At 59.0% G+C, this 23,227-nt stretch overlaps 1 protein-coding gene across 1 annotated transcript in view; it reads left to right on the forward strand.

The window, feature by feature from the left end:
• The window catches only part of LOC126232405 (loricrin-like), a 96,404-nt gene that overhangs the window by 68,922 nt on the left and 4,255 nt on the right, over positions 1-23,227 (forward strand). Inside the window, exon 7 of the mRNA XM_049942668.1 lies at positions 10,065-10,210. Within this exon, the coding sequence (XP_049798625.1) occupies positions 10,065-10,210 (146 nt within the window). The remainder of the gene's footprint in view (positions 1-10,064; positions 10,211-23,227) is intronic.

Genomic DNA, 23,227 nt, shown 5'->3' on the forward strand with positions numbered 1-23,227 from the left:
AGGCAGATTTCCAGACGACCTGACAGATGAAAACGCAAATGCCTGTTCCGACACTGACAATGTTGAGTGTTCATGGAGAAAGTGCAAGGCAATGGTAAAAATGCGTTTTTAGACAGGTACGTGCCGAGTGTAGAACTGTGAGGGATGGGAAAAAAAACCCACCGTGGTATACTACTACAACAACAACAACGTTAGGAAACTATTGCGAAAGCAAAGAGAGCTTCACCCAAAGTTTAAAACGCAGCCAAAATCCTCCGAGACAAACGGGAAGCTAAACGATGTCAAAGTGAGCGTAAGGAGGGCTATGCGTGAAGCGTTCAGTGAATTCGAAAGTAGAACAAACCCTATGTACCGACCGACGTTGACAGAAAATGCTAGGACGTTGCGGTCTTGCGTTGAATCGGTAAGTGGCTCGAAACAGCATATCCAGACACTCCGGCATGGCGATGGCATTGAAACAGAGGATGACACGCGTAAAGCTGTGGTGAAATACCTAAGCACCTGTTTCCAAAGCTGTTTCACAGAGGACGGACCGCACTCTGCAGTTCCGTCTTCTAAATGCTCGCACGAACGAGAAACTGGCTGACATCGAAGTAAGTGTCCAAGGAGGAATGGGAAAGTCCGCCGGACCCGACGGGATTACCAATTCGCGATTCCTACACAGGGTACGCGAAACAACCTGCCCCCCTCCTAACAGCCGTGTACCGCAAGTCTCTGGAGAGGAAGGGAGGGTTCCAAATGATTGGAAAAGAGCACAGGTAGTCCCAGTCGTCGAGCAGATGCGCAAAACCATAGACCCATATCTCTGACGTCGATGTGTTGTAGAACATGTTGTTTGCTCGAGTATCATGTCGTTTGTGGAAACTCCAGAGTCTACTATGTAGGAATCAACATGGATTCCGGAAACAGCGATCGTGTGTGAGACCCGGCTCGCTTTATTTGCCCATGAGACCCAGAAAGCTCCCAGGTGGATGCCATTGTCCTTGACGTCCGGAAGGCGTTCGAGACAGCTCCGCACCGTCGCCTGATCAACGACGTAAGAGTCTACAGAATATCAGACCAACTGTGTGGCTGGATTGAAGAGATGTCAGCAGACGGAACACAGCATGTTGTTATCGATGGAGAGACAGACGTCTACAGACGTTAAAGTAACCCCTGGCGTGCCACGGGGGAGTGTTATGGGACCATTGCTTTTTCACAATTCACATCATATAAATGACCTAGTAGATAGTGGCGGACGTTCCATGCGTCGTTTCGCGGATGATGCTGTATGTAGTATACAGAGAGGTTGCAGGACGATCGGCAGCAGCGGATAGGCACCCGGTGCAGGGGGAGTGGCAACTGTCCCCTTAACATAGACAAATGTAATGTATTGCGAATATACAGAAAGAAGGATCCTTTACTGTGTGATTGATTATATGATAGCGGGACAAACACTGGTAGCTGTGACGTCTGTAAAATATGTATCTGGGAGTAGGCGTGCGGAATGATTTGGAAGTGGAATGATGATCAGATAAAAGTAAATTGTTGGTAAGGCGGGTACCAGGTTGAGATGCATTGGGAGAATGCTTAGCAAAAACAAAAAAATGTAGTCCATCAACAAAGGAGGTGGCTTACAGAAACACGCGTTCGACCGACCCATACGTGAGTGTTGCCCACCAGTGTGGGACCCGTAGCAGGTCGGGTTGACGGAGGAAGATAGAGAAAGATCCAACGTTTTCGTCACAGGGGTATGTGGTAACCGTGATAGCGTTACGGAGATGGCTAAGTGGCAGACTCTGCAAGGGAGGCGCCCTGCATCGCGGTGTAGCTTGCTCGCCAGGTTTTTCTCGAGAGGGTGCGTTTCCGGATGAGGTATCGAACATATTGCTTCCCCGTACGTATATACCTCCCGAGGAGATCCCGAATGTAACAGTAGAGAGATTCGAGCGCGCACGGAGGCTTTCAGACAGTCGTTCTTCCCGCGTAACATACGCGACTGGAACGGCAAAGGGTGGTAATGACAGTGGCACGTAAAGTGCCCTCCGCCACACACCGTTGGGTGGCTTGCGGCGTACAAATGTAGGAGGTCGGCTGTCGTGTGTGCTTGAAGGCAGATGCGGTGTGTCTGTCGTTGCGGACGGCGGTCAGCCCCCCTCGCGTAAGCGGCGAGGGGCGGCGGCGCTCGGTTGGCCGGTGCCGATGTTGCGCAGGCGGCGCCCGTTTTCTTTGCGGCGGGCAATTTTGTGAGAAACGGGCGCGAATGTTGGCGGGCGAGGTGGCCCGACGGCTGCGGGCCGATCGGGAAACGGTGGGAGGGCGATGGGGCGGCGGAGGTGCGTTTGCACGGCCGGCATCGCCGCACGCCTCCGCTTGTGTGGCTGTGGCGGCGGCCGCGCTGGCCGGGCTGGCGCGGCGACGGTGTGGCAGTTTTGCCGAAGGTTTGGCCATTGTGGCGGGTCGTCGGCTGGGGCTGTGGGGGCGGCATGTGGGCGGGGGCGGCGATTCTCGGCGGGCCGAGCCAGGCTGTAGCGCGCGGTAGCTGCAGTTTGGCCGTGGTTTGCGGCGCTGCCGTGGCGACTGGTTGGCGACTGTGGTGTGGCCGTGTGTAGCCCCATCCTCGGTGGTTTGAACGGCGCGGGTGGTTGCGGCGCAGGTTTGGGGCTGGTCCGCACAGGCTGTCGGACGTTGGGCGGTAGCAAGCGCGGGAGGCGCGGCGCGGCGGCGCGCAGAGTGGCGGCCGCTCTCTCGGCCGTCCGCGCCCGCCCGCGACACTGGCTGGGCCTGGCGGCGCGGCGGCTATTCTCTGCCGCCGTGCTTGCCGCCTGCCGCTCTCGCTCTCGCTCTCGTGTGCGTACGCGCGTCGTCCGTCGAAATAATGGCAGATCAGGCGGCTACGAACGAGACTGCTGCGGCACCCGCCGCCACCGGCACGACGAAGAAGGCCAAGTCTGCGGCGTCTGCGAAGAAGCCGCGCGCCAAGCCTGCGCACCCGCGCACCTCTGAGATGGTGACGGCCGCCATCAAGAGTCTGAAGGAGCGCGGCGGCTCGTCGCTGCAGGCGATCAAGAAGTACATTGCCGCGCACTACAAGCTGGACGCGGAGAAGCTGGCGCCCTTTATCAAGAAGTACCTCAAGTCGGCCGTCGTGGCTGGCGAGCTGGTGCAGACGAAGGGGAAGGGCGCGTCCGGCTCTTTCAAGCTTGCCGGCGCCGGCGGCGGGGCGGCCGAGGGCGGCAAGGCCCGTGCCGGCGGTGCGAAGAAGAAGCGCGCCGCTCCGGCCAGCAAGGAGAAGAAGGGCGCCCGTGCGGCCGGCGCAAAGAAGGCTGGTGGCGTGAAGGCGGCGACCGGTCGGAAGGCGGGCGCCGCCAAGAAGGCGTCTGCGGCGTCGGCGGCTCCCGCGGGTGCGAAGAAGGCGGCTGCGGCCAAGCCGGCCAAGGCCAAGTCGCCGTCGAAGGCGAAGAAGGCCGCCAAGGTTCCGACGAAGAAGCCGAAGGCGCCGCGCCCGAAGAAGGCGACGACGCCGTCTAAGGCGAAGGCGTCGCCCAAGAAGAAGAAGTGAAGTGAAGTAAAGTAAAGAAAGGAAAGGGGAAGGGCTGGCGCTTGACCCCGTCGTCCCCCACCCCCCTCCCCCGCGTCGTCTAGTGGCGCGCGATGGCACGGCTGCGCGCGGCCCAAAACGGCCCTTCTCAGGGCCATCAGAGGACGTCGGGAAGGCGTTGATTGTCGTGCCTGGCGCGTTGTGTTGTGTTGTTTGGGTGGCCGTGCGTGCATGCGCCGGTGTGTGTGTGTGTGTGTGTGTGTGTGGTTGGTTGATGTTTGTGTGGCGTTTCTGTATGACCCTTGTGGGTACTGTTTGCGTGCCGTGGTGGATGGATTGTGGGGCCGGTGGCGGTAGGCGGCGGCGCGCGGTAGCGGAGCGGTTGTGGCCGTTTTTTTGTTTTGTGTTTTGTATTTTGTGCGGCGGCCGACGGTTGGTTTCTCATGTTTCTGGAGACTCTGCTTGCTTTGCGGATGGCGCGTCTTGTTTTTGTGTGTGTGTGTCCTCTGTCTCTGAAAGGGAGACGTTGAGACGTGGAAGTGGCCGGCGGGAATTGGGAAGGCGCGGTGGCGCCTCGGAGACGGCGGCGGCCAGCCACCCGTGGGTGACGTCGTCCGGCTGTTTGTTTGTGTGTGTGTGTGTGTGTGTGTGTACTGAAGGGGGTGGGGTGTTGATGACGTCGAATGTGATTGTTGGCGAGAGCGGCTGTGGACGGGAGGGTGGGAATTGTGGTGGTTGTTTTAACGGGGCTAGAGAGAGAGGCTGGGCGGCAAGACCGACAAAAGTTTTGCTCGCGACGGAGAGATGTTAGTGGCCCTGAAAAGGGCCGTTTTTGTGTTGCGCGCGTGCGGTGCCGTGCCGCGGCTAAGCGGTTTAGGCGCGCTCGCCGCGGATGCGGCGCGCGAGCTGGATGTCCTTGGGCATGATGGTGACGCGCTTGGCGTGGATTGCGCACAGGTTGGTGTCTTCGAAGAGGCCGACGAGGTAGGCCTCGCTGGCCTCCTGCAGGGCCATGACTGCGGAGCTCTGGAAGCGCAGGTCGGTCTTGAAGTCCTGGGCGATCTCGCGCACTAGGCGCTGGAACGGCAGCTTGCGGATGAGCAGCTCTGTGCTCTTCTGGTAGCGCCTGATTTCTCGCAGGGCGACGGTGCCCGGCCTGTAGCGGTGGGGCTTCTTGACGCCGCCGGTGGCGGGCGCGCTCTTCCTCGCCGCCTTGGTGGCGAGCTGTTTGCGCGGCGCCTTTCCGCCGGTGGACTTGCGGGCCGTTTGCTTTGTGCGGGCCATAGCGGTTAGCGGTGCGTGCGGTAGCGAAGCGTCCGGTGCTGCCTTGACAACGGGCCCGCGCGGGCCCGCGCTGCGCTTATATGCCCTCGGTGCGCGTGGTGGGGGGAGGGCGGGCCAGAGTCTATATAGGGGGGCGGCGCGCGCTCACGGCGCACCGTAGCCGACTCGCTAGCGCCGGGTGAGGAGCTGCCGCTTGTGCTTTTTTTGCTTGAGGAGGAGGAAGAATGACAGGCCGCGGCAAGGGAGGAAAGGGGCTGGGGAAGGGTGGCGCCAAGCGGCACCGCAAGGTGTTGCGCGACAACATCCAGGGCATCACGAAGCCCGCCATCCGCCGCCTGGCTCGCAGGGGCGGCGTGAAGCGCATCTCTGGTCTGATCTACGAGGAGACCCGCGGAGTGCTGAAGGTGTTCCTGGAGAACGTGATCCGCGACGCGGTGACGTACACTGAGCACGCCAAGCGCAAGACTGTGACGGCCATGGACGTGGTGTACGCCCTGAAGAGGCAGGGGCGCACCCTGTACGGTTTCGGCGGTTAGGCAGGCAGCCGGTGTGCTGTGCTGTGGCCTTCCCGCGGCCGTGCCGTTGCCCGTGCTTGGTGGGAGAGACGAAAAACGGCCCTTTTCAGGGCCACCACACTGTTCGGAAATTGAAAAGTGCGAAAGGGTCTGTGTTGCCTGCCTGCCTCTGTGTTTGTTGTTGTTGTGCGCCTCTGTTGCTTTGCGTGCGTGCGTTCCGTTTGGAGATTCGACGTGACGTGTGTGTGTGATGGATGCGGGAGGGCGCGGCTGAGTCCGGTGTGTGCGTGGTTTGTTTGTGGCGCGGGCCGGGACCATCGATCGGATCAGCTGTTTGGTTTGGTTTGTGCTGTGCCTGTGTGTTTGGAGAGCGCGCGCGGCGGCCCCGCGTGTCGTCCGTCGTCGGGCCGTTACGCGCTGTGTGTGTGTCGCGCGCGCTCTTTTAATTATGAACATATTAACAATGATCACATCACATTATTGGTGTATTGATGTCGTTGTCGTTGTTTGGAACGCGACTGTGCGTGCGTGGAGGGGTGCAGAAAAAATGTGTGTGTGTGTTCGGCCACACGGGCTGTGGACAAGATGGCGGACGTGCGCCGGCGCCGGCTGCGAATGAATGACTGTGGACGTTGTTGTAAAGTGCGGCGAGGACGACGGAAACTTTGCTTTGGACGTAGGTTTGTGTGGTGGCCCTGAAAAGGGCCGATTGTTGTGAGGCGAGCCGGCAAGGCAAAGGCGCGTTTGCGTTTGCGTGCAGGGAGCACGCAAGCGCAGCGCCGCGGTCCCTGTTTAGGCCTTCTTCTCGGTCTTCTTTGGCAGCAGGACGGCCTGGATGTTGGGCAGGACACCACCCTGTGCGATGGTGACGCCCGACAAGAGCTTGTTGAGCTCCTCGTCGTTGCGGATGGCGAGCTGCAGGTGGCGCGGGATGATGCGCGTCTTCTTGTTGTCGCGGGCCGCGTTTCCGGCCAGCTCGAGCACCTCAGCCGCGAGGTACTCCATGACGGCGGCGAGGTAGACGGGCGCCCCGGCGCCGACGCGCTCGGCGTAGTTTCCCTTGCGCAGGAGGCGGTGGATTCTGCCGACCGGGAACTGGAGCCCAGCCCTGCTTGAGCGGGACTTTGACTTGCCCTTGACTTTGCCTCCCTTTCCGCGTCCGGACATGGCGTTTGGCTAGTGGCGTAAGCGTGAAACACGTAACCGTAACGGTGCGAGCCGCAGCGAGTCGAGCAGCGGAGTGCGTGCGTGTGCCGGCGGCGGCGGGGTGGGGGTCCCTTTATGGGCTCGGGTGCGGCGGCCGGTTGCGCGCGCGCCCCATTGGTCGGCGGCCGCAACAGGGCGAGCTGGTAAAGGTGCGGTGTTGCGGTAGCGGCGGGTGCCACTGTGTGGGGAGACGCTGACTAGAGCGGAGCGCTTGCTGCTTGTTGTTGTACGTTCGAGATGCCGCCCAAGACTAGCGGGAAGGCCGCCAAGAAGGCCGGCAAGGCGCAGAAGAACATTTCGAAGGGCGACAAGAAGAAGAAGCGCAAGAGGAAGGAGAGCTATGCCATCTACATCTACAAGGTGCTGAAGCAGGTGCACCCCGACACGGGCATCTCGTCGAAGGCGATGAGCATCATGAACAGCTTCGTGAACGACATTTTCGAGCGCATTGCGGCCGAGGCGTCTCGCCTGGCGCACTACAACAAGCGCTCGACCATCACGTCCCGCGAGATCCAGACGGCTGTGCGGCTCTTGCTGCCTGGCGAGCTGGCCAAGCACGCCGTGAGCGAGGGCACGAAGGCGGTGACCAAGTACACGAGCTCCAAGTAAGGAGGGGAGGTTGTTACTTCGGCTCTTGGAAGGAAGGAAGCTCCCTCCGTTGCGAGAGCGGCAAAACGGCCCTTTTCAGGGCCACCAAATTGCCTTTGCGGGAAGAGCGGAATTGTTTGTGTGTGTGTGTGTGTGTGTGTGTGTGTGTGTGTGTGAGAGGGGGGCGGCATAGCTACCCGGTTTGGTTGTGGTTGCGAGGCAGCTGGTGGTGTGGTCTCGAATGTGGTTGTGGTTACTGGGGTACGGCCGCGAGGGTTTGGTTGCCGCCGGTGTGACGTGGAATGCGTGCACGAGTCCTGGCGTGGTTGTTTGTCGACACATAGATAGATAGATAGATAGATAGATAGATAGATAGGAGGTGTTGGTGCTGTCTGTGGCGCTGATTCATTTCTTTGTCTCCGTCTGCCCGGTTAGTCACGTGACTGCAATTGAAAGTCCTCGCGATTGATTGATTGTTGGCTGTCACCGTTACGGCCGTCTGCGGGTGTCTGTTGTCACATCATACATGATGGCGAGGGTGAAATGTTGTGTTGCCGTCGACTATTCCCTTTGCTGTACGGCGCGTTGGTGTGTTGGTTGACGTTTTAAATGGACGTGTCGTACTATCATGCATATCCATTACGATGTCGCCAAGAAATGTACGGGCGGGTGGGGTAGGCGACACGCACGGTTGCCCTTGATTTGTGATGATAGCCGTTTCTTGCAGTTTGACTGATGATTGATTGGACTGTTGTGCGCACGCACGTCATTCAAGGTGCACGTGTGTTCGGTTGAGTACAGTAAGCGTGAGGCTATGGGCGTACACGCGTTTCGTTGGTCTGTGTCCCCCGGTGTGAAATGGCAGGTGTGTCGGTGATGTGATCCGATCCGGCGGCTCTGAGTAACTGTCAATATCGGCGCGATACACCGGCGTCATGGCAACGTGTCGGTGTGAACACCAGTCGCACTGTGGCACCGTCGGCGCCGCGAACGGTGACGAAAGGCTGACCTTTGATCGGTCGAGTGTCGTGTCTGGGCAGAACGTGTGGAATGAGCAAAACTGTTGGGGACGGAAACAATGGTGGAGGAGGGGAACGGAAAGTAATAAAACAAACAAACAAAATGGAGAAGCAATCACCGGAAAACGAAGCAGGGAAAAACGGAGAGGCGCTGTCTATAGCAGCGGAACGTTCCCGTGCATTGCAGCCGCACTGAGAGGCGTTTACGGCGCGGCTGCAAGTGTCGGCCGTGGCGACGGCTGAATTGCATTGCCTTCCCGGATGAAAAAAAAAGCGTTCGCCGACATGGCTCGGAGGAGGAATCTATGAGAATGCCTTGCCCTTGCCTGCCGTTTCGTGTGCCCTCCTGTTGTGTACGCTGTTGTTGTCCGGTGTAGCGAAGGGTGTGTATGTAGGGGTGGGTGGGTGTGTGTGTGTGTGTTTAGAAGGTCGATAGCTGCCGTCACGGCAGTCAAAGGTGTCGCGAAAAAGTGTGTTAGCCGTGGTTGGTTGGTTGGTTTGTGTGTTTTAAAGAGAAGGGACGAGAGAGAGAGAGAGAGTGAAAGTAGGTGGAGAGAGAGTGCGTTGCGTGTTGCCTAACTGCGTCCGCGAATATGGCAGTAGTTGGTGGTGGGCGTGCCCTTGCATGTGGCCCGGAAGGCGTGTCCGTTTCGCGGTAGTGGCACCGCTGCTGGCATATTCGGGAGATGGGAGGGGGCGCGAAAGGAGAAAGGAGACGCGGAGGCTTTAAAGACGGGGAGGGCGCGTGTGGGTGGCTCGCGCTGCGCTCGGCGGTTGTGTTTGTGCAACAAATGTGTTGCCGGGAGGGGACCGTTGTTGTGGTGCGGTTGTAGCCGCAGACGCGGCCGGCAGTGAACGTGAGACGACGGGTGCGGGCCGGGGCGGCGCATGTCGCCGGTGCCATGCCTTTTAAGAGCCGCGCGGTCGGGGGTGTGCGCACCGTGTGTCGTGTTGCGAGACGGCAGCATTTGTGCTGCGTGGCGTGGCGTGGCGTGGCGTGGCGTGGCGTGGCGTGGCGTGGCGTGGCGTGGGGGCGAGGAGAGCGAGCCGCGCGGTGTGCTTGGGCGCCGGAGAATGGCACACTGCGCCTGCCCGTTGAGGAGGCCGATGGCCGTGGTGTGGTGGAAATGGAGCGCGTCGGACGTGCACCAATGGGAAAGAGAAACAAAGCGGCGACAACGAACGAAAGGGGGAGGGAGGCCATTGTGTCACATGCGGCGGTGGGAGGAAAAAGAAAAAACAAAAACAAAACAAAAAAAAAAAACAAGAAACAAAGACGTAAGAAAGAGGAGAAACAACAAGGACAATGAGTCGTGCGTTCGCGAGGGGGGTGCGCGTGTCACTCCGGTACGCGCAGTGCGGGAATAGAGGCAGCGTCGGCACGGAGAAGCAAGCAAGCAAGCAAGCAAGGAAGGAAGGAAGGAAGGAAGGACGCACGCGCGCTGCGGCGTTTGGCGCGGTTTGCGGCTGGCGCCTTTGGTGGCAACGGCCAGGACAAGCAGCGGTGTATGGTGGTGTGCGGGGCGGACAGGGGCGGCGGCGGTGGTGGCCTGGGAGGAGGCGAGGCGAGGCGGCGCCGACGGTGGCGTGTGGTACGGCGAAAACGGGACGGACGGCGGATGTTGGAGAGGCGCCGCGCACGCAGACACATGGAAGGAAGGAACGAACGAACGCAAGGGAACAAATGGAGGGGGCGAATGTGGAGATGCGGGCAGGCGGTGTGTTTGTGGGCATGTGGTGGGGAGAAGGGCGGGGGCGGGAGGACAGAGGCGAGGCGACTGCTTGCGTGCTCGCCCGCTCGCTCGCGTGTCTTTTGTTTTTGTGTTTGTGTTTCCATCGTTTGGTCGCCTTGGAGCCTGTCGGTCCCGTCCGTGTGTGGCCACGCTTCGGGCGCGTGTATGTTTGTACGTTTCGTTTGTTCGTCTTCTGCAGCAGAGGCGGTGCGCGGCAGTGGGAACGCCTGCCTGGCGGCTGGGACGGCCAGCAAATGCGGTTGGATGGGCGGCCACAGCACCGCACCTGTGCCCAAGGAGGCGACGCTGGCGGCGGGGCCCCCTCGGATGCGGCCGGCTGGGGCTGTGTGCGCTGCCGCCGCCGCCGCCGCTGCTGCTGGTGCAGCAGCAACGACGACGAACAACGAGTAAGCAAGAAGAGGACGAAGCGGATGGCTGGTGGGTGAGTGCATTTAGGCGGTCGACAAGGCAGTGCGTGATGTGGCGTTGTGACGGGGGTTTGCTCACGTGGCCTCGTTGTGTCGATGCGCAGGAAGATGAGATGCGGGCAGACGCAGACGCGTACAGAGAGACGAGCCCGGTCTGCAGCAGGATGTGGGGCGCGGCGCGCCGAGTGCAGAGCAGCGCGCGCCGCCTGGGCCGGGCTGGGCCCGCCCGGCGGCGGGCCGCGCTGTTGTCGCGGACGTGAGCGCCCCCTGGCGGGTGGTCGGAGGCGGCGCGGTGGACGTGTGTCCGGTTGGCCAGTGCACATTGCGAGTGGCTGGCTGGCGGTCGGCGGCGAGACGGGAGAGGAGGTATGTGTCGCGGGCGCCTTTGCTGCGCTGCGTCGTTGCGTGCCTGGGCGTGCGCCTGTCGACTGTGTGTGACTGTGTTGGGCGTTGTGCCACGTACGTGTGTGCTCGGCCGAAGGCGTCGGAAGAAAAAGAGAGAGAGAGACGGGCGGGGAAAGTGGGTCGGTGTGCGTGCGTCGCCCGTGATGCGATGATGTCGCGTCATGTCTTGTCTTTGCGAAACGGCTGCCGAGAGGTGTGTGGTGGCGAGCGGGAATGTGCGTTTGGTGGTTGCCGGCCGGCCGGCTGTTGTTGGTGGTTCCTCCTGTGGTTGTTTGTGCTGCTTTGATGGCAACGTGGAAGGACGCCGGTTTCCGTGCCTTGCGTGTGGTTGTGTCGACGGTGACTGGTTGGGGGTGTGCGCCGATGCACGTGCCATCATGTTGTCATGTTTGGGTCGTGAGTGTGTTTTTTGGCTGTGTTGTTGTGTACGGGAAGGGGGGGAGAGGCGGCGGCGGCGGGTGATAGTGCGTGCAGTAGTGCCGTTGCGACGGGCGTCGGGTGGAGCCGTGCGTAGTGGCGGTGGCGGAAAGGTGTAGGTTGCGGGAAGCGAGCCCGTCGCGTGTCGTTGTCGTCGTCGTCGTCGTCGTCGACGGGGTCGCGTGCGCTGTGAATCGAGAGTGGCGGGAAAGGAGCAGCGTGCCGCTGTGTCGTGGTCGTTAGCAGAGGCCTGTGCTTGTCCGTTTGTTTTCTGTCGGACGCTTGGTGCGAGTTGTTTGTTTTGTTGCCGCCGCCGCGGTTGTTTTTGTTTGTCGGCTGTGCTGTGTCGGTGGGTCGGCGAGCTGTTTTGCGGTGCGTGAATGTGTTGGTGCAAAAGTGGCGGCGGCGTCATGGCTGCGACCGCGACGAGCCGCGGGCGCGCCATTGATGATGTTGAACACAGAGCGGCTGTGTGCAATGGGAGGCCTTGTGTACGGGTAGCGGTGTTGTCGTACGTGCATCCGGCCCGGTGCGGAAAGCGCCGTTGCGGTTGCGGGGTTGCCTCTGGTCGCGACGTGTGGTGCTCGGCTTTGTGGGTTTTGTGGTGCCCGTTTGGCCGGTGGGTGGTGTTTTTTGTGTGTTTTTGTTTTTGTTTTTTTTTTGTTGTGTGTGTGTGTGTGTGTGTGTGTGGTCGGTCTCTTTGGCGCTCGGTATATATCTGCCTCCTGCTCGGTCTTGCGGCGGTTTTGTCGACGTCGTCTGTAGTTTTTTTGCGGCTTGCCGACGACCGACCGACCGACCGACCGACCGACCGACCGACCGAACTACGACCTACCTGTGACAGCTACGTGTGGCGCCCGAAGGTGAACGTAACGTGACCTCGGCGCCCTTAGCCTAACCTAAGATGTCCGGCCGTAAGGTAGGTGCGGCCACCTGACGCCTCACGTCCGAACGCTTAACCTAACTTTGACGCCTAACCTAACTTTAACCCTTAACCTAACCCACGTCCAACCAACGTAACCTAACCTAACCCAAGCGACGCCAACCCTAACCTAAGGTGTTGTACAGTGCGAATGTCGAAGGCATGTTATAGTCGTAGGTGGAGAGCACTGCACGCAACAAGCGGCTACACGGGTAGCAGGGGTTGTGTGGCGTGGGCTGGGCGGTTTGTGTTAGGTTAGATGGCCTTGGGCAAGTACAGAAAGGGGGCAACAGCAGCCTCAACGGGTGCGGGGACCAAGCAGCAATCGGTATTGTTTGTCAACTGTCGAAGCTGCGTTGGTACAGTACCGGAACCGCAAGCGCTGACAGAGAAAGCACCGAAGCTCTGCAATCGTTATAAGGTACAGAAAGCTGGCTGACGCCAGGGATAAATTCTGCCGAAATTGTCACAAAGGTACGGACGGTGTTTTAGAAAGGCTCGATTGCATGCAACCGGTGGTGGTGTGTTCGTCGCTGTTTAGTAGTGGTTTTGATCCTGTAGTGAAGTAGAAGTGGGTGGTTCCTGTGAAATATTGTGGGTGGAGGTTACACTCAACAACCGAGCTAGGTTTAATAATAATTGGCTCCTTTGACCGACCTCCCGACGCAGCAGCATTAGTGGCAGAACAACGGAGAGACGGATTTGGAAACACATTTCACATACATTTTCCTCAGCATGTTAGGGTCTTAGGTGGAGATTTCAATGTACCCGATATAGACTGGGACACTCAGATGATGTTCAGGACGGGTGGTTGGGGGACAGAGAGCATCGAGTGACATTATACTGAGTGCACTGTCCGAAAAGTACCTCGAGCAAAATGAACAGAGAACCGACTCGTGGAGATGACATCGTGGACCTACTGATGACAAACAGACCCGAACGTGTTTCGACTCTGTATGTGCAGAACAGGGACGCAGTGATCATAAGGCCGTTGCAGGGAGGACGGTGTATCTGTTTGGCTAGCAAGAGTAATAGAAGGCAGATTTCCAGACGACCTGACAGATGAAAACGCAAATGCCTGTTCCGACACTGACAATGTTGAGTGTTCATGGAGAAAGTGCAAGGCAATGGTAAAAATGCGTTTTTAGACAGGTACGTGCCGAGTGTAGAACTGTGAGGGATGGGAAAAAAAACCCACCGTGGTATACTACTACAACAACAACAACGTTAGGAAACTATTGCGAAAGCAAAGAGAGCTTCACCCAAAGTTTAAAACGCAGCCAAAATCCTCCGAGACAAACGGGAAGCTAAACGATGTCAAAGTGAGCGTAAGGAGGGCTATGCGTGAAGCGTTCAGTGAATTCGAAAGTAGAACAAACCCTATGTACCGACCGACGTTGACAGAAAATGCTAGGACGTTGCGGTCTTGCGTTGAATCGGTAAGTGGCTCGAAACAGCATATCCAGACACTCCGGCATGGCGATGGCATTGAAACAGAGGATGACACGCGTAAAGCTGTGGTGAAATACCTAAGCACCTGTTTCCAAAGCTGTTTCACAGAGGACGGACCGCACTCTGCAGTTCCGTCTTCTAAATGCTCGCACGAACGAGAAACTGGCTGACATCGAAGTAAGTGTCCAAGGAGGAATGGGAAAGTCCGCCGGACCCGACGGGATTACCAATTCGCGATTCCTACACAGGGTACGCGAAACAACCTGCCCCCCTCCTAACAGCCGTGTACCGCAAGTCTCTGGAGAGGAAGGGAGGGTTCCAAATGATTGGAAAAGAGCACAGGTAGTCCCAGTCGTCGAGCAGATGCGCAAAACCATAGACCCATATCTCTGACGTCGATGTGTTGTAGAACATGTTGTTTGCTCGAGTATCATGTCGTTTGTGGAAACTCCAGAGTCTACTATGTAGGAATCAACATGGATTCCGGAAACAGCGATCGTGTGTGAGACCCGGCTCGCTTTATTTGCCCATGAGACCCAGAAAGCTCCCAGGTGGATGCCATTGTCCTTGACGTCCGGAAGGCGTTCGAGACAGCTCCGCACCGTCGCCTGATCAACGACGTAAGAGTCTACAGAATATCAGACCAACTGTGTGGCTGGATTGAAGAGATGTCAGCAGACGGAACACAGCATGTTGTTATCGATGGAGAGACAGACGTCTACAGACGTTAAAGTAACCCCTGGCGTGCCACGGGGGAGTGTTATGGGACCATTGCTTTTTCACAATTCACATCATATAAATGACCTAGTAGATAGTGGCGGACGTTCCATGCGTCGTTTCGCGGATGATGCTGTATGTAGTATACAGAGAGGTTGCAGGACGATCGGCAGCGGATAGGCACCCGGTGCAGGGGGAGTGGCAACTGTCCCCTTAACATAGACAAATGTAATGTATTGCGAATATACAGAAAGAAGGATCCTTTACTGTGTGATTGATTATATGATAGCGGGACAAACACTGGTAGCTGTGACGTCTGTAAAATATGTATCTGGGAGTAGGCGTGCGGAATGATTTGGAAGTGGAATGATGATCAGATAAAAGTAAATTGTTGGTAAGGCGGGTACCAGGTTGAGATGCATTGGGAGAATGCTTAGCAAAAACAAAAAAATGTAGTCCATCAACAAAGGAGGTGGCTTACAGAAACACGCGTTCGACCGACCCATACGTGAGTGTTGCCCACCAGTGTGGGACCCGTAGCAGGTCGGGTTGACGGAGGAAGATAGAGAAAGATCCAACGTTTTCGTCACAGGGGTATGTGGTAACCGTGATAGCGTTACGGAGATGGCTAAGTGGCAGACTCTGCAAGGGAGGCGCCCTGCATCGCGGTGTAGCTTGCTCGCCAGGTTTTTCTCGAGAGGGTGCGTTTCCGGATGAGGTATCGAACATATTGCTTCCCCGTACGTATATACCTCCCGAGGAGATCCCGAATGTAACAGTAGAGAGATTCGAGCGCGCACGGAGGCTTTCAGACAGTCGTTCTTCCCGCGTAACATACGCGACTGGAACGGCAAAGGGTGGTAATGACAGTGGCACGTAAAGTGCCCTCCGCCACACACCGTTGGGTGGCTTGCGGCGTACAAATGTAGGAGGTCGGCTGTCGTGTGTGCTTGAAGGCAGATGCGGTGTGTCTGTCGTTGCGGACGGCGGTCAGCCCCCCTCGCGTAAGCGGCGAGGGGCGGCGGCGCTCGGTTGGCCGGTGCCGATGTTGCGCAGGCGGCGCCCGTTTTCTTTGCGGCGGGCAATTTTGTGAGAAACGGGCGCGAATGTTGGCGGGCGAGGTGGCCCGACGGCTGCGGGCCGATCGGGAAACGGTGGGAGGGCGATGGGGCGGCGGAGGTGCGTTTGCACGGCCGGCATCGCCGCACGCCTCCGCTTGTGTGGCTGTGGCGGCGGCCGCGCTGGCCGGGCTGGCGCGGCGACGGTGTGGCAGTTTTGCCGAAGGTTTGGCCATTGTGGCGGGTCGTCGGCTGGGGCTGTGGGGGCGGCATGTGGGCGGGGGCGGCGATTCTCGGCGGGCCGAGCCAGGCTGTAGCGCGCGGTAGCTGCAGTTTGGCCGTGGTTTGCGGCGCTGCCGTGGCGACTGGTTGGCGACTGTGGTGTGGCCGTGTGTAGCCCCATCCTCGGTGGTTTGAACGGCGCGGGTGGTTGCGGCGCAGGTTTGGGGCTGGTCCGCACAGGCTGTCGGACGTTGGGCGGTAGCAAGCGCGGGAGGCGCGGCGCGGCGGCGCGCAGAGTGGCGGCCGCTCTCTCGGCCGTCCGCGCCCGCCCGCGACACTGGCTGGGCCTGGCGGCGCGGCGGCTATTCTCTGCCGCCGTGCTTGCCGCCTGCCGCTCTCGCTCTCGCTCTCGTGTGCGTACGCGCGTCGTCCGTCGAAATAATGGCAGATCAGGCGGCTACGAACGAGACTGCTGCGGCACCCGCCGCCACCGGCACGACGAAGAAGGCCAAGTCTGCGGCGTCTGCGAAGAAGCCGCGCGCCAAGCCTGCGCACCCGCGCACCTCTGAGATGGTGACGGCCGCCATCAAGAGTCTGAAGGAGCGCGGCGGCTCGTCGCTGCAGGCGATCAAGAAGTACATTGCCGCGCACTACAAGCTGGACGCGGAGAAGCTGGCGCCCTTTATCAAGAAGTACCTCAAGTCGGCCGTCGTGGCTGGCGAGCTGGTGCAGACGAAGGGGAAGGGCGCGTCCGGCTCTTTCAAGCTTGCCGGCGCCGGCGGCGGGGCGGCCGAGGGCGGCAAGGCCCGTGCCGGCGGTGCGAAGAAGAAGCGCGCCGCTCCGGCCAGCAAGGAGAAGAAGGGCGCCCGTGCGGCCGGCGCAAAGAAGGCTGGTGGCGTGAAGGCGGCGACCGGTCGGAAGGCGGGCGCCGCCAAGAAGGCGTCTGCGGCGTCGGCGGCTCCCGCGGGTGCGAAGAAGGCGGCTGCGGCCAAGCCGGCCAAGGCCAAGTCGCCGTCGAAGGCGAAGAAGGCCGCCAAGGTTCCGACGAAGAAGCCGAAGGCGCCGCGCCCGAAGAAGGCGACGACGCCGTCTAAGGCGAAGGCGTCGCCCAAGAAGAAGAAGTGAAGTGAAGTAAAGTAAAGAAAGGAAAGGGGAAGGGCTGGCGCTTGACCCCGTCGTCCCCCACCCCCCTCCCCCGCGTCGTCTAGTGGCGCGCGATGGCACGGCTGCGCGCGGCCCAAAACGGCCCTTCTCAGGGCCATCAGAGGACGTCGGGAAGGCGTTGATTGTCGTGCCTGGCGCGTTGTGTTGTGTTGTTTGGGTGGCCGTGCGTGCATGCGCCGGTGTGTGTGTGTGTGTGTGTGTGTGTGGTTGGTTGATGTTTGTGTGGCGTTTCTGTATGACCCTTGTGGGTACTGTTTGCGTGCCGTGGTGGATGGATTGTGGGGCCGGTGGCGGTAGGCGGCGGCGCGCGGTAGCGGAGCGGTTGTGGCCGTTTTTTTGTTTTGTGTTTTGTATTTTGTGCGGCGGCCGACGGTTGGTTTCTCATGTTTCTGGAGACTCTGCTTGCTTTGCGGATGGCGCGTCTTGTTTTTGTGTGTGTGTGTCCTCTGTCTCTGAAAGGGAGACGTTGAGACGTGGAAGTGGCCGGCGGGAATTGGGAAGGCGCGGTGGCGCCTCGGAGACGGCGGCGGCCAGCCACCCGTGGGTGACGTCGTCCGGCTGTTTGTTTGTGTGTGTGTGTGTGTGTGTGTGTACTGAAGGGGGTGGGGTGTTGATGACGTCGAATGTGATTGTTGGCGAGAGCGGCTGTGGACGGGAGGGTGGGAATTGTGGTGGTTGTTTTAACGGGGCTAGAGAGAGAGGCTGGGCGGCAAGACCGACAAAAGTTTTGCTCGCGACGGAGAGATGTTAGTGGCCCTGAAAAGGGCCGTTTTTGTGTTGCGCGCGTGCGGTGCCGTGCCGCGGCTAAGCGGTTTAGGCGCGCTCGCCGCGGATGCGGCGCGCGAGCTGGATGTCCTTGGGCATGATGGTGACGCGCTTGGCGTGGATTGCGCACAGGTTGGTGTCTTCGAAGAGGCCGACGAGGTAGGCCTCGCTGGCCTCCTGCAGGGCCATGACTGCGGAGCTCTGGAAGCGCAGGTCGGTCTTGAAGTCCTGGGCGATCTCGCGCACTAGGCGCTGGAACGGCAGCTTGCGGATGAGCAGCTCTGTGCTCTTCTGGTAGCGCCTGATTTCTCGCAGGGCGACGGTGCCCGGCCTGTAGCGGTGGGGCTTCTTGACGCCGCCGGTGGCGGGCGCGCTCTTCCTCGCCGCCTTGGTGGCGAGCTGTTTGCGCGGCGCCTTTCCGCCGGTGGACTTGCGGGCCGTTTGCTTTGTGCGGGCCATAGCGGTTAGCGGTGCGTGCGGTAGCGAAGCGTCCGGTGCTGCCTTGACAACGGGCCCGCGCGGGCCCGCGCTGCGCTTATATGCCCTCGGTGCGCGTGGTGGGGGGAGGGCGGGCCAGAGTCTATATAGGGGGGCGGCGCGCGCTCACGGCGCACCGTAGCCGACTCGCTAGCGCCGGGTGAGGAGCTGCCGCTTGTGCTTTTTTTGCTTGAGGAGGAGGAAGAATGACAGGCCGCGGCAAGGGAGGAAAGGGGCTGGGGAAGGGTGGCGCCAAGCGGCACCGCAAGGTGTTGCGCGACAACATCCAGGGCATCACGAAGCCCGCCATCCGCCGCCTGGCTCGCAGGGGCGGCGTGAAGCGCATCTCTGGTCTGATCTACGAGGAGACCCGCGGAGTGCTGAAGGTGTTCCTGGAGAACGTGATCCGCGACGCGGTGACGTACACTGAGCACGCCAAGCGCAAGACTGTGACGGCCATGGACGTGGTGTACGCCCTGAAGAGGCAGGGGCGCACCCTGTACGGTTTCGGCGGTTAGGCAGGCAGCCGGTGTGCTGTGCTGTGGCCTTCCCGCGGCCGTGCCGTTGCCCGTGCTTGGTGGGAGAGACGAAAAACGGCCCTTTTCAGGGCCACCACACTGTTCGGAAATTGAAAAGTGCGAAAGGGTCTGTGTTGCCTGCCTGCCTCTGTGTTTGTTGTTGTTGTGCGCCTCTGTTGCTTTGCGTGCGTGCGTTCCGTTTGGAGATTCGACGTGACGTGTGTGTGTGATGGATGCGGGAGGGCGCGGCTGAGTCCGGTGTGTGCGTGGTTTGTTTGTGGCGCGGGCCGGGACCATCGATCGGATCAGCTGTTTGGTTTGGTTTGTGCTGTGCCTGTGTGTTTGGAGAGCGCGCGCGGCGGCCCCGCGTGTCGTCCGTCGTCGGGCCGTTACGCGCTGTGTGTGTGTCGCGCGCGCTCTTTTAATTATGAACATATTAACAATGATCACATCACATTATTGGTGTATTGATGTCGTTGTCGTTGTTTGGAACGCGACTGTGCGTGCGTGGAGGGGTGCAGAAAAAATGTGTGTGTGTGTTCGGCCACACGGGCTGTGGACAAGATGGCGGACGTGCGCCGGCGCCGGCTGCGAATGAATGACTGTGGACGTTGTTGTAAAGTGCGGCGAGGACGACGGAAACTTTGCTTTGGACGTAGGTTTGTGTGGTGGCCCTGAAAAGGGCCGATTGTTGTGAGGCGAGCCGGCAAGGCAAAGGCGCGTTTGCGTTTGCGTGCAGGGAGCACGCAAGCGCAGCGCCGCGGTCCCTGTTTAGGCCTTCTTCTCGGTCTTCTTTGGCAGCAGGACGGCCTGGATGTTGGGCAGGACACCACCCTGTGCGATGGTGACGCCCGACAAGAGCTTGTTGAGCTCCTCGTCGTTGCGGATGGCGAGCTGCAGGTGGCGCGGGATGATGCGCGTCTTCTTGTTGTCGCGGGCCGCGTTTCCGGCCAGCTCGAGCACCTCAGCCGCGAGGTACTCCATGACGGCGGCGAGGTAGACGGGCGCCCCGGCGCCGACGCGCTCGGCGTAGTTTCCCTTGCGCAGGAGGCGGTGGATTCTGCCGACCGGGAACTGGAGCCCAGCCCTGCTTGAGCGGGACTTTGACTTGCCCTTGACTTTGCCTCCCTTTCCGCGTCCGGACATGGCGTTTGGCTAGTGGCGTAAGCGTGAAACACGTAACCGTAACGGTGCGAGCCGCAGCGAGTCGAGCAGCGGAGTGCGTGCGTGTGCCGGCGGCGGCTCTCTCTACTCTCTTTTAGTCCTCTACCGTTAGAGGGTGGTGGTGGTGGAGGTTATTGTCACCTTCGGACATTTCCTCCTCTTTTCATGTGTGTTGTTTTTGTTCCTTTGCTTTTGTTTGTTTCTGTTTGTTGAGAGTTCTTAGATGTTCCGTTTGTGCTACTGCAGGAGTAGCGACTTTGGTCTTTTATAACTGTCCCTATGGTGTTCGTATTGCCCAAGGGTGTTTATTAGGTCGTTTTCTGACTTCCGCGCCGTGGCGTAGAACGCTTCTGCCAGGGCACGGAATCGTGTTGTGAGTGGCTCTATGCCTGCGGCTTCATGCAGGTCTGCCGTGGGGAAGCGCGTGGGGACGTGTAAGGCCCGTCGTAGCGCTCTATTTTGAGCCTTCTGTAAGCGATCTATCGTCGATCTGGCTGCGTAGCCCCATACAGGGCACGCATATTCCAGTATCGGTCGAATTAGACTTCGATAGATCGCTACTCCTGTTGCTGGGTCGAGGGAACTGGTGCTGTTCAAGACAGGGTACAAAATCTGCATCCTGGCATGAGCTATTCTGCGAAGTTCCTCTATGTGGCACTTCCATGTCAGGCGTCTGTCAAGTGTGACACCGAGGTACTTCGCAGAATTTCTCCATGGCAAGTTCTGTCCCTGCAATCGCAGCAGTTGGTATGGTCTTCTTGGGGGTCGGCGTTTCCCATGGCGTCTGGTGAGCAGCATGGCTTGAGTCTTCTCTGAATTTATTGAGATGCGCCACTGCTTGGCCCAGTTTTCCGTCCTGTTTAGGGCGGTTTGCAGACGCCTTGTAACCAGGTTCCTGTTTGTCGAGCAGGAGAAGAATGCAGTGTCGTCTGCGTATTGTGCAGTGTGTACATGCTGAGTCGTAGGGATGTCAGCAGTGTAGACACTGTAGAGGACGGGTCCCAGGACGGAGCCCTGGGGCACGCCTGCACTGATTCTTCTCCTGGTCGACAGGGATCCATCGATCTTGACTGAGAAAGTCCTACCGGAGAGATAGTTTTTAACGATTTTGACGATCTTTCCGGGGAAGCCTAGGGTGTACATCTTGTGTAGTATTCCGGTGTGCCAGACTGAGTCAAAGGCTTTTGCTACGTCTAGCAAGACAAGCCCGCAGTAGCCCTTTCGGTTGAAGCTGTCCGTGGCTGCTTCAACCACCCTCATGATTTGCTGGGGGGCGGAGTGTCTTTGCCTAAATCCGAATTGGAATTTCGGCAGAATCTGCTCTCTTGTGATATGGTCCTGTATGGGGGTTAGTAGGAGGCGCTCGTAAAGTTTACTGAGGGTAGGCAGTAGACTAATTGGTCTATAATGTTGCGGGAACACCGGATCTTTTCCTGGTTTCGCGATCGCAATGACTTCTGCGTGCTTCCACTGCGCCGGGAATTTTTGTGATCGCGTCAGTTCATTAACTATATCGGTGAGGTGGGTGATTGCCAGAGGCGGGAGGAGTTTCAGCAATTCATTTGTAACCTGGTCGTGACCCGGGGTTTTCCTGGTGGGCAGGGACTTGATGCAGCGCGCCACGTCTTCAGTACTGAAGAGTGGCGTGTAGTCATCTTCGTCGTCTGCTTCCAGGAACACGGCCAGTTCTCTGCGGACTGTTGCGACGTGTTCTCTGTCCTGTACTTCTGCTGGTCTGAACTGTTTTTCGAACACGTCTGCTAGTGCGTTAGCTTTGTCAGTGGGGCTGAACTGCAGTCCGCGTTCGCCATGCAGTGGTGGCATTTTCGCGCGTCTTTTCGTGTACTGTTTGGTGGCTTGCCATAAACTATTGTCTCCTAGTTTGAGAGCTGAGAGCCTTGCCGACCATTGTTGGTTGCGGTACTCATTGAGGTCTGCTTTCAGCTCTCTCTGTAGCCTGTTGAGTAGCCTCCGTGTATCCCTATTTCTGGTGAGCTTCCACTCTTTGGCGATCCTATTTTTGTGCCGTATTTGCGCAAGCAAGTGCGGGGGGAGTTGCCTGGAGCGGGGGGGCCCCGCAGGAGGCGGTGTGGCTCCCTCAGCAGCTTGTAGGATCGCTCTTGTGAGGTCGTCTAGTGCCTGTTCTGCTGTCTCTGCAGTTGGAGGCGGGGTCTGGGCAAGTTCAGCTGCTACTGCGTTGCTGAATTGCTCCTTATTGATGCGCTTGTATGTCGCATGCCGTTGTGGGATAGAGAGCCATTCTCCCATATCGACCTCAAAAATCACAGGATTGTGGTCCGACGACATTCTGTTCACCGATGTCGCGGATACAAAGCCCACCAGATTCTTTGTGATGGCTATGTCGAGGACGTCCGGTCTTCCTCCGTTCTTTGGGAAGTGTGTCGGTTCCTCTGGGCCCCATATTTGTAACTGGTGTGTGCGCGCAAGTCGTTGCAGTTGTTGACCAGCTTGATTTCGGTGTCTCGAGTTCCAGTCCGCGTGCTTAGCATTTAGGTCCCCTGCTATCAGTAGTTTGCCTCTAATACGGCTTAGTGCAGCTATGTCGTCCTCTTCTAGTCTTTGGGAAGGGGGGCGATATACTGCAACGACTGTTAGGGGGCCAGTTACTGTGGCCACTTCGATTGCCGCCGTTTCTATTTCTGCTGTATTGGGGGGGTATATTTGGTGGTGTCTGATTCCTTTTTTGACATATACCGCGACCCCGCCTCCGTGAGTGGGTCGGTCGTTTCTGTAGCAAATGTAATTTGGTACAGAAACTCTTAGTCCTGGTTTGAGGAATGTTTCTCCCACTAGGCATATGTCAACTTTTTCTTCCTGTATGAATTCTCTGAACTCCATGGGTTGGCGAGTAAGGTTGTCTGCGTTAAACGCGCATATTTTGAGACCTTGTATATTAGGTCTCCTATCCATGGTGGGGGACAATTTTTCCTGCGGCTGTCGCTGCTACAGGCGACTGCTGTGCTGCCGATCTGAGGTCGGCGGGGAGCTGCGTCAGTGTTGCTAGTATGCCCACTAGCTGGGTCATCTGTGCCTGTAGCCGGCGGCGGCGGGGTGGGGGTCCCTTTATGGGCTCGGGTGCGGCGGCCGGTTGCGCGCGCCGGCGGCGGCGGGGTGGGGGTCCCTTTATGGGCTCGGGTGCGGCGGCCGGTTGCGCGCGCGCCCCATTGGTCGGCGGCCGCAACAGGGCGAGCTGGTAAAGGTGCGGTGTTGCGGTAGCGGCGGGTGCCACTGTGTGGGGAGACGCTGACTAGAGCGGAGCGCTTGCTGCTTGTTGTTGTACGTTCGAGATGCCGCCCAAGACTAGCGGGAAGGCCGCCAAGAAGGCCGGCAAGGCGCAGAAGAACATTTCGAAGGGCGACAAGAAGAAGAAGCGCAAGAGGAAGGAGAGCTATGCCATCTACATCTACAAGGTGCTGAAGCAGGTGCACCCCGACACGGGCATCTCGTCGAAGGCGATGAGCATCATGAACAGCTTCGTGAACGACATTTTCGAGCGCATTGCGGCCGAGGCGTCTCGCCTGGCGCACTACAACAAGCGCTCGACCATCACGTCCCGCGAGATCCAGACGGCTGTGCGGCTCTTGCTGCCTGGCGAGCTGGCCAAGCACGCCGTGAGCGAGGGCACGAAGGCG

Source organism: Schistocerca nitens, unplaced genomic scaffold (genome assembly GCF_023898315.1).
Source record: "Schistocerca nitens isolate TAMUIC-IGC-003100 unplaced genomic scaffold, iqSchNite1.1 HiC_scaffold_487, whole genome shotgun sequence".
In the NCBI taxonomy this organism is placed as follows: Eukaryota; Metazoa; Arthropoda; class Insecta; order Orthoptera; family Acrididae; genus Schistocerca; species Schistocerca nitens.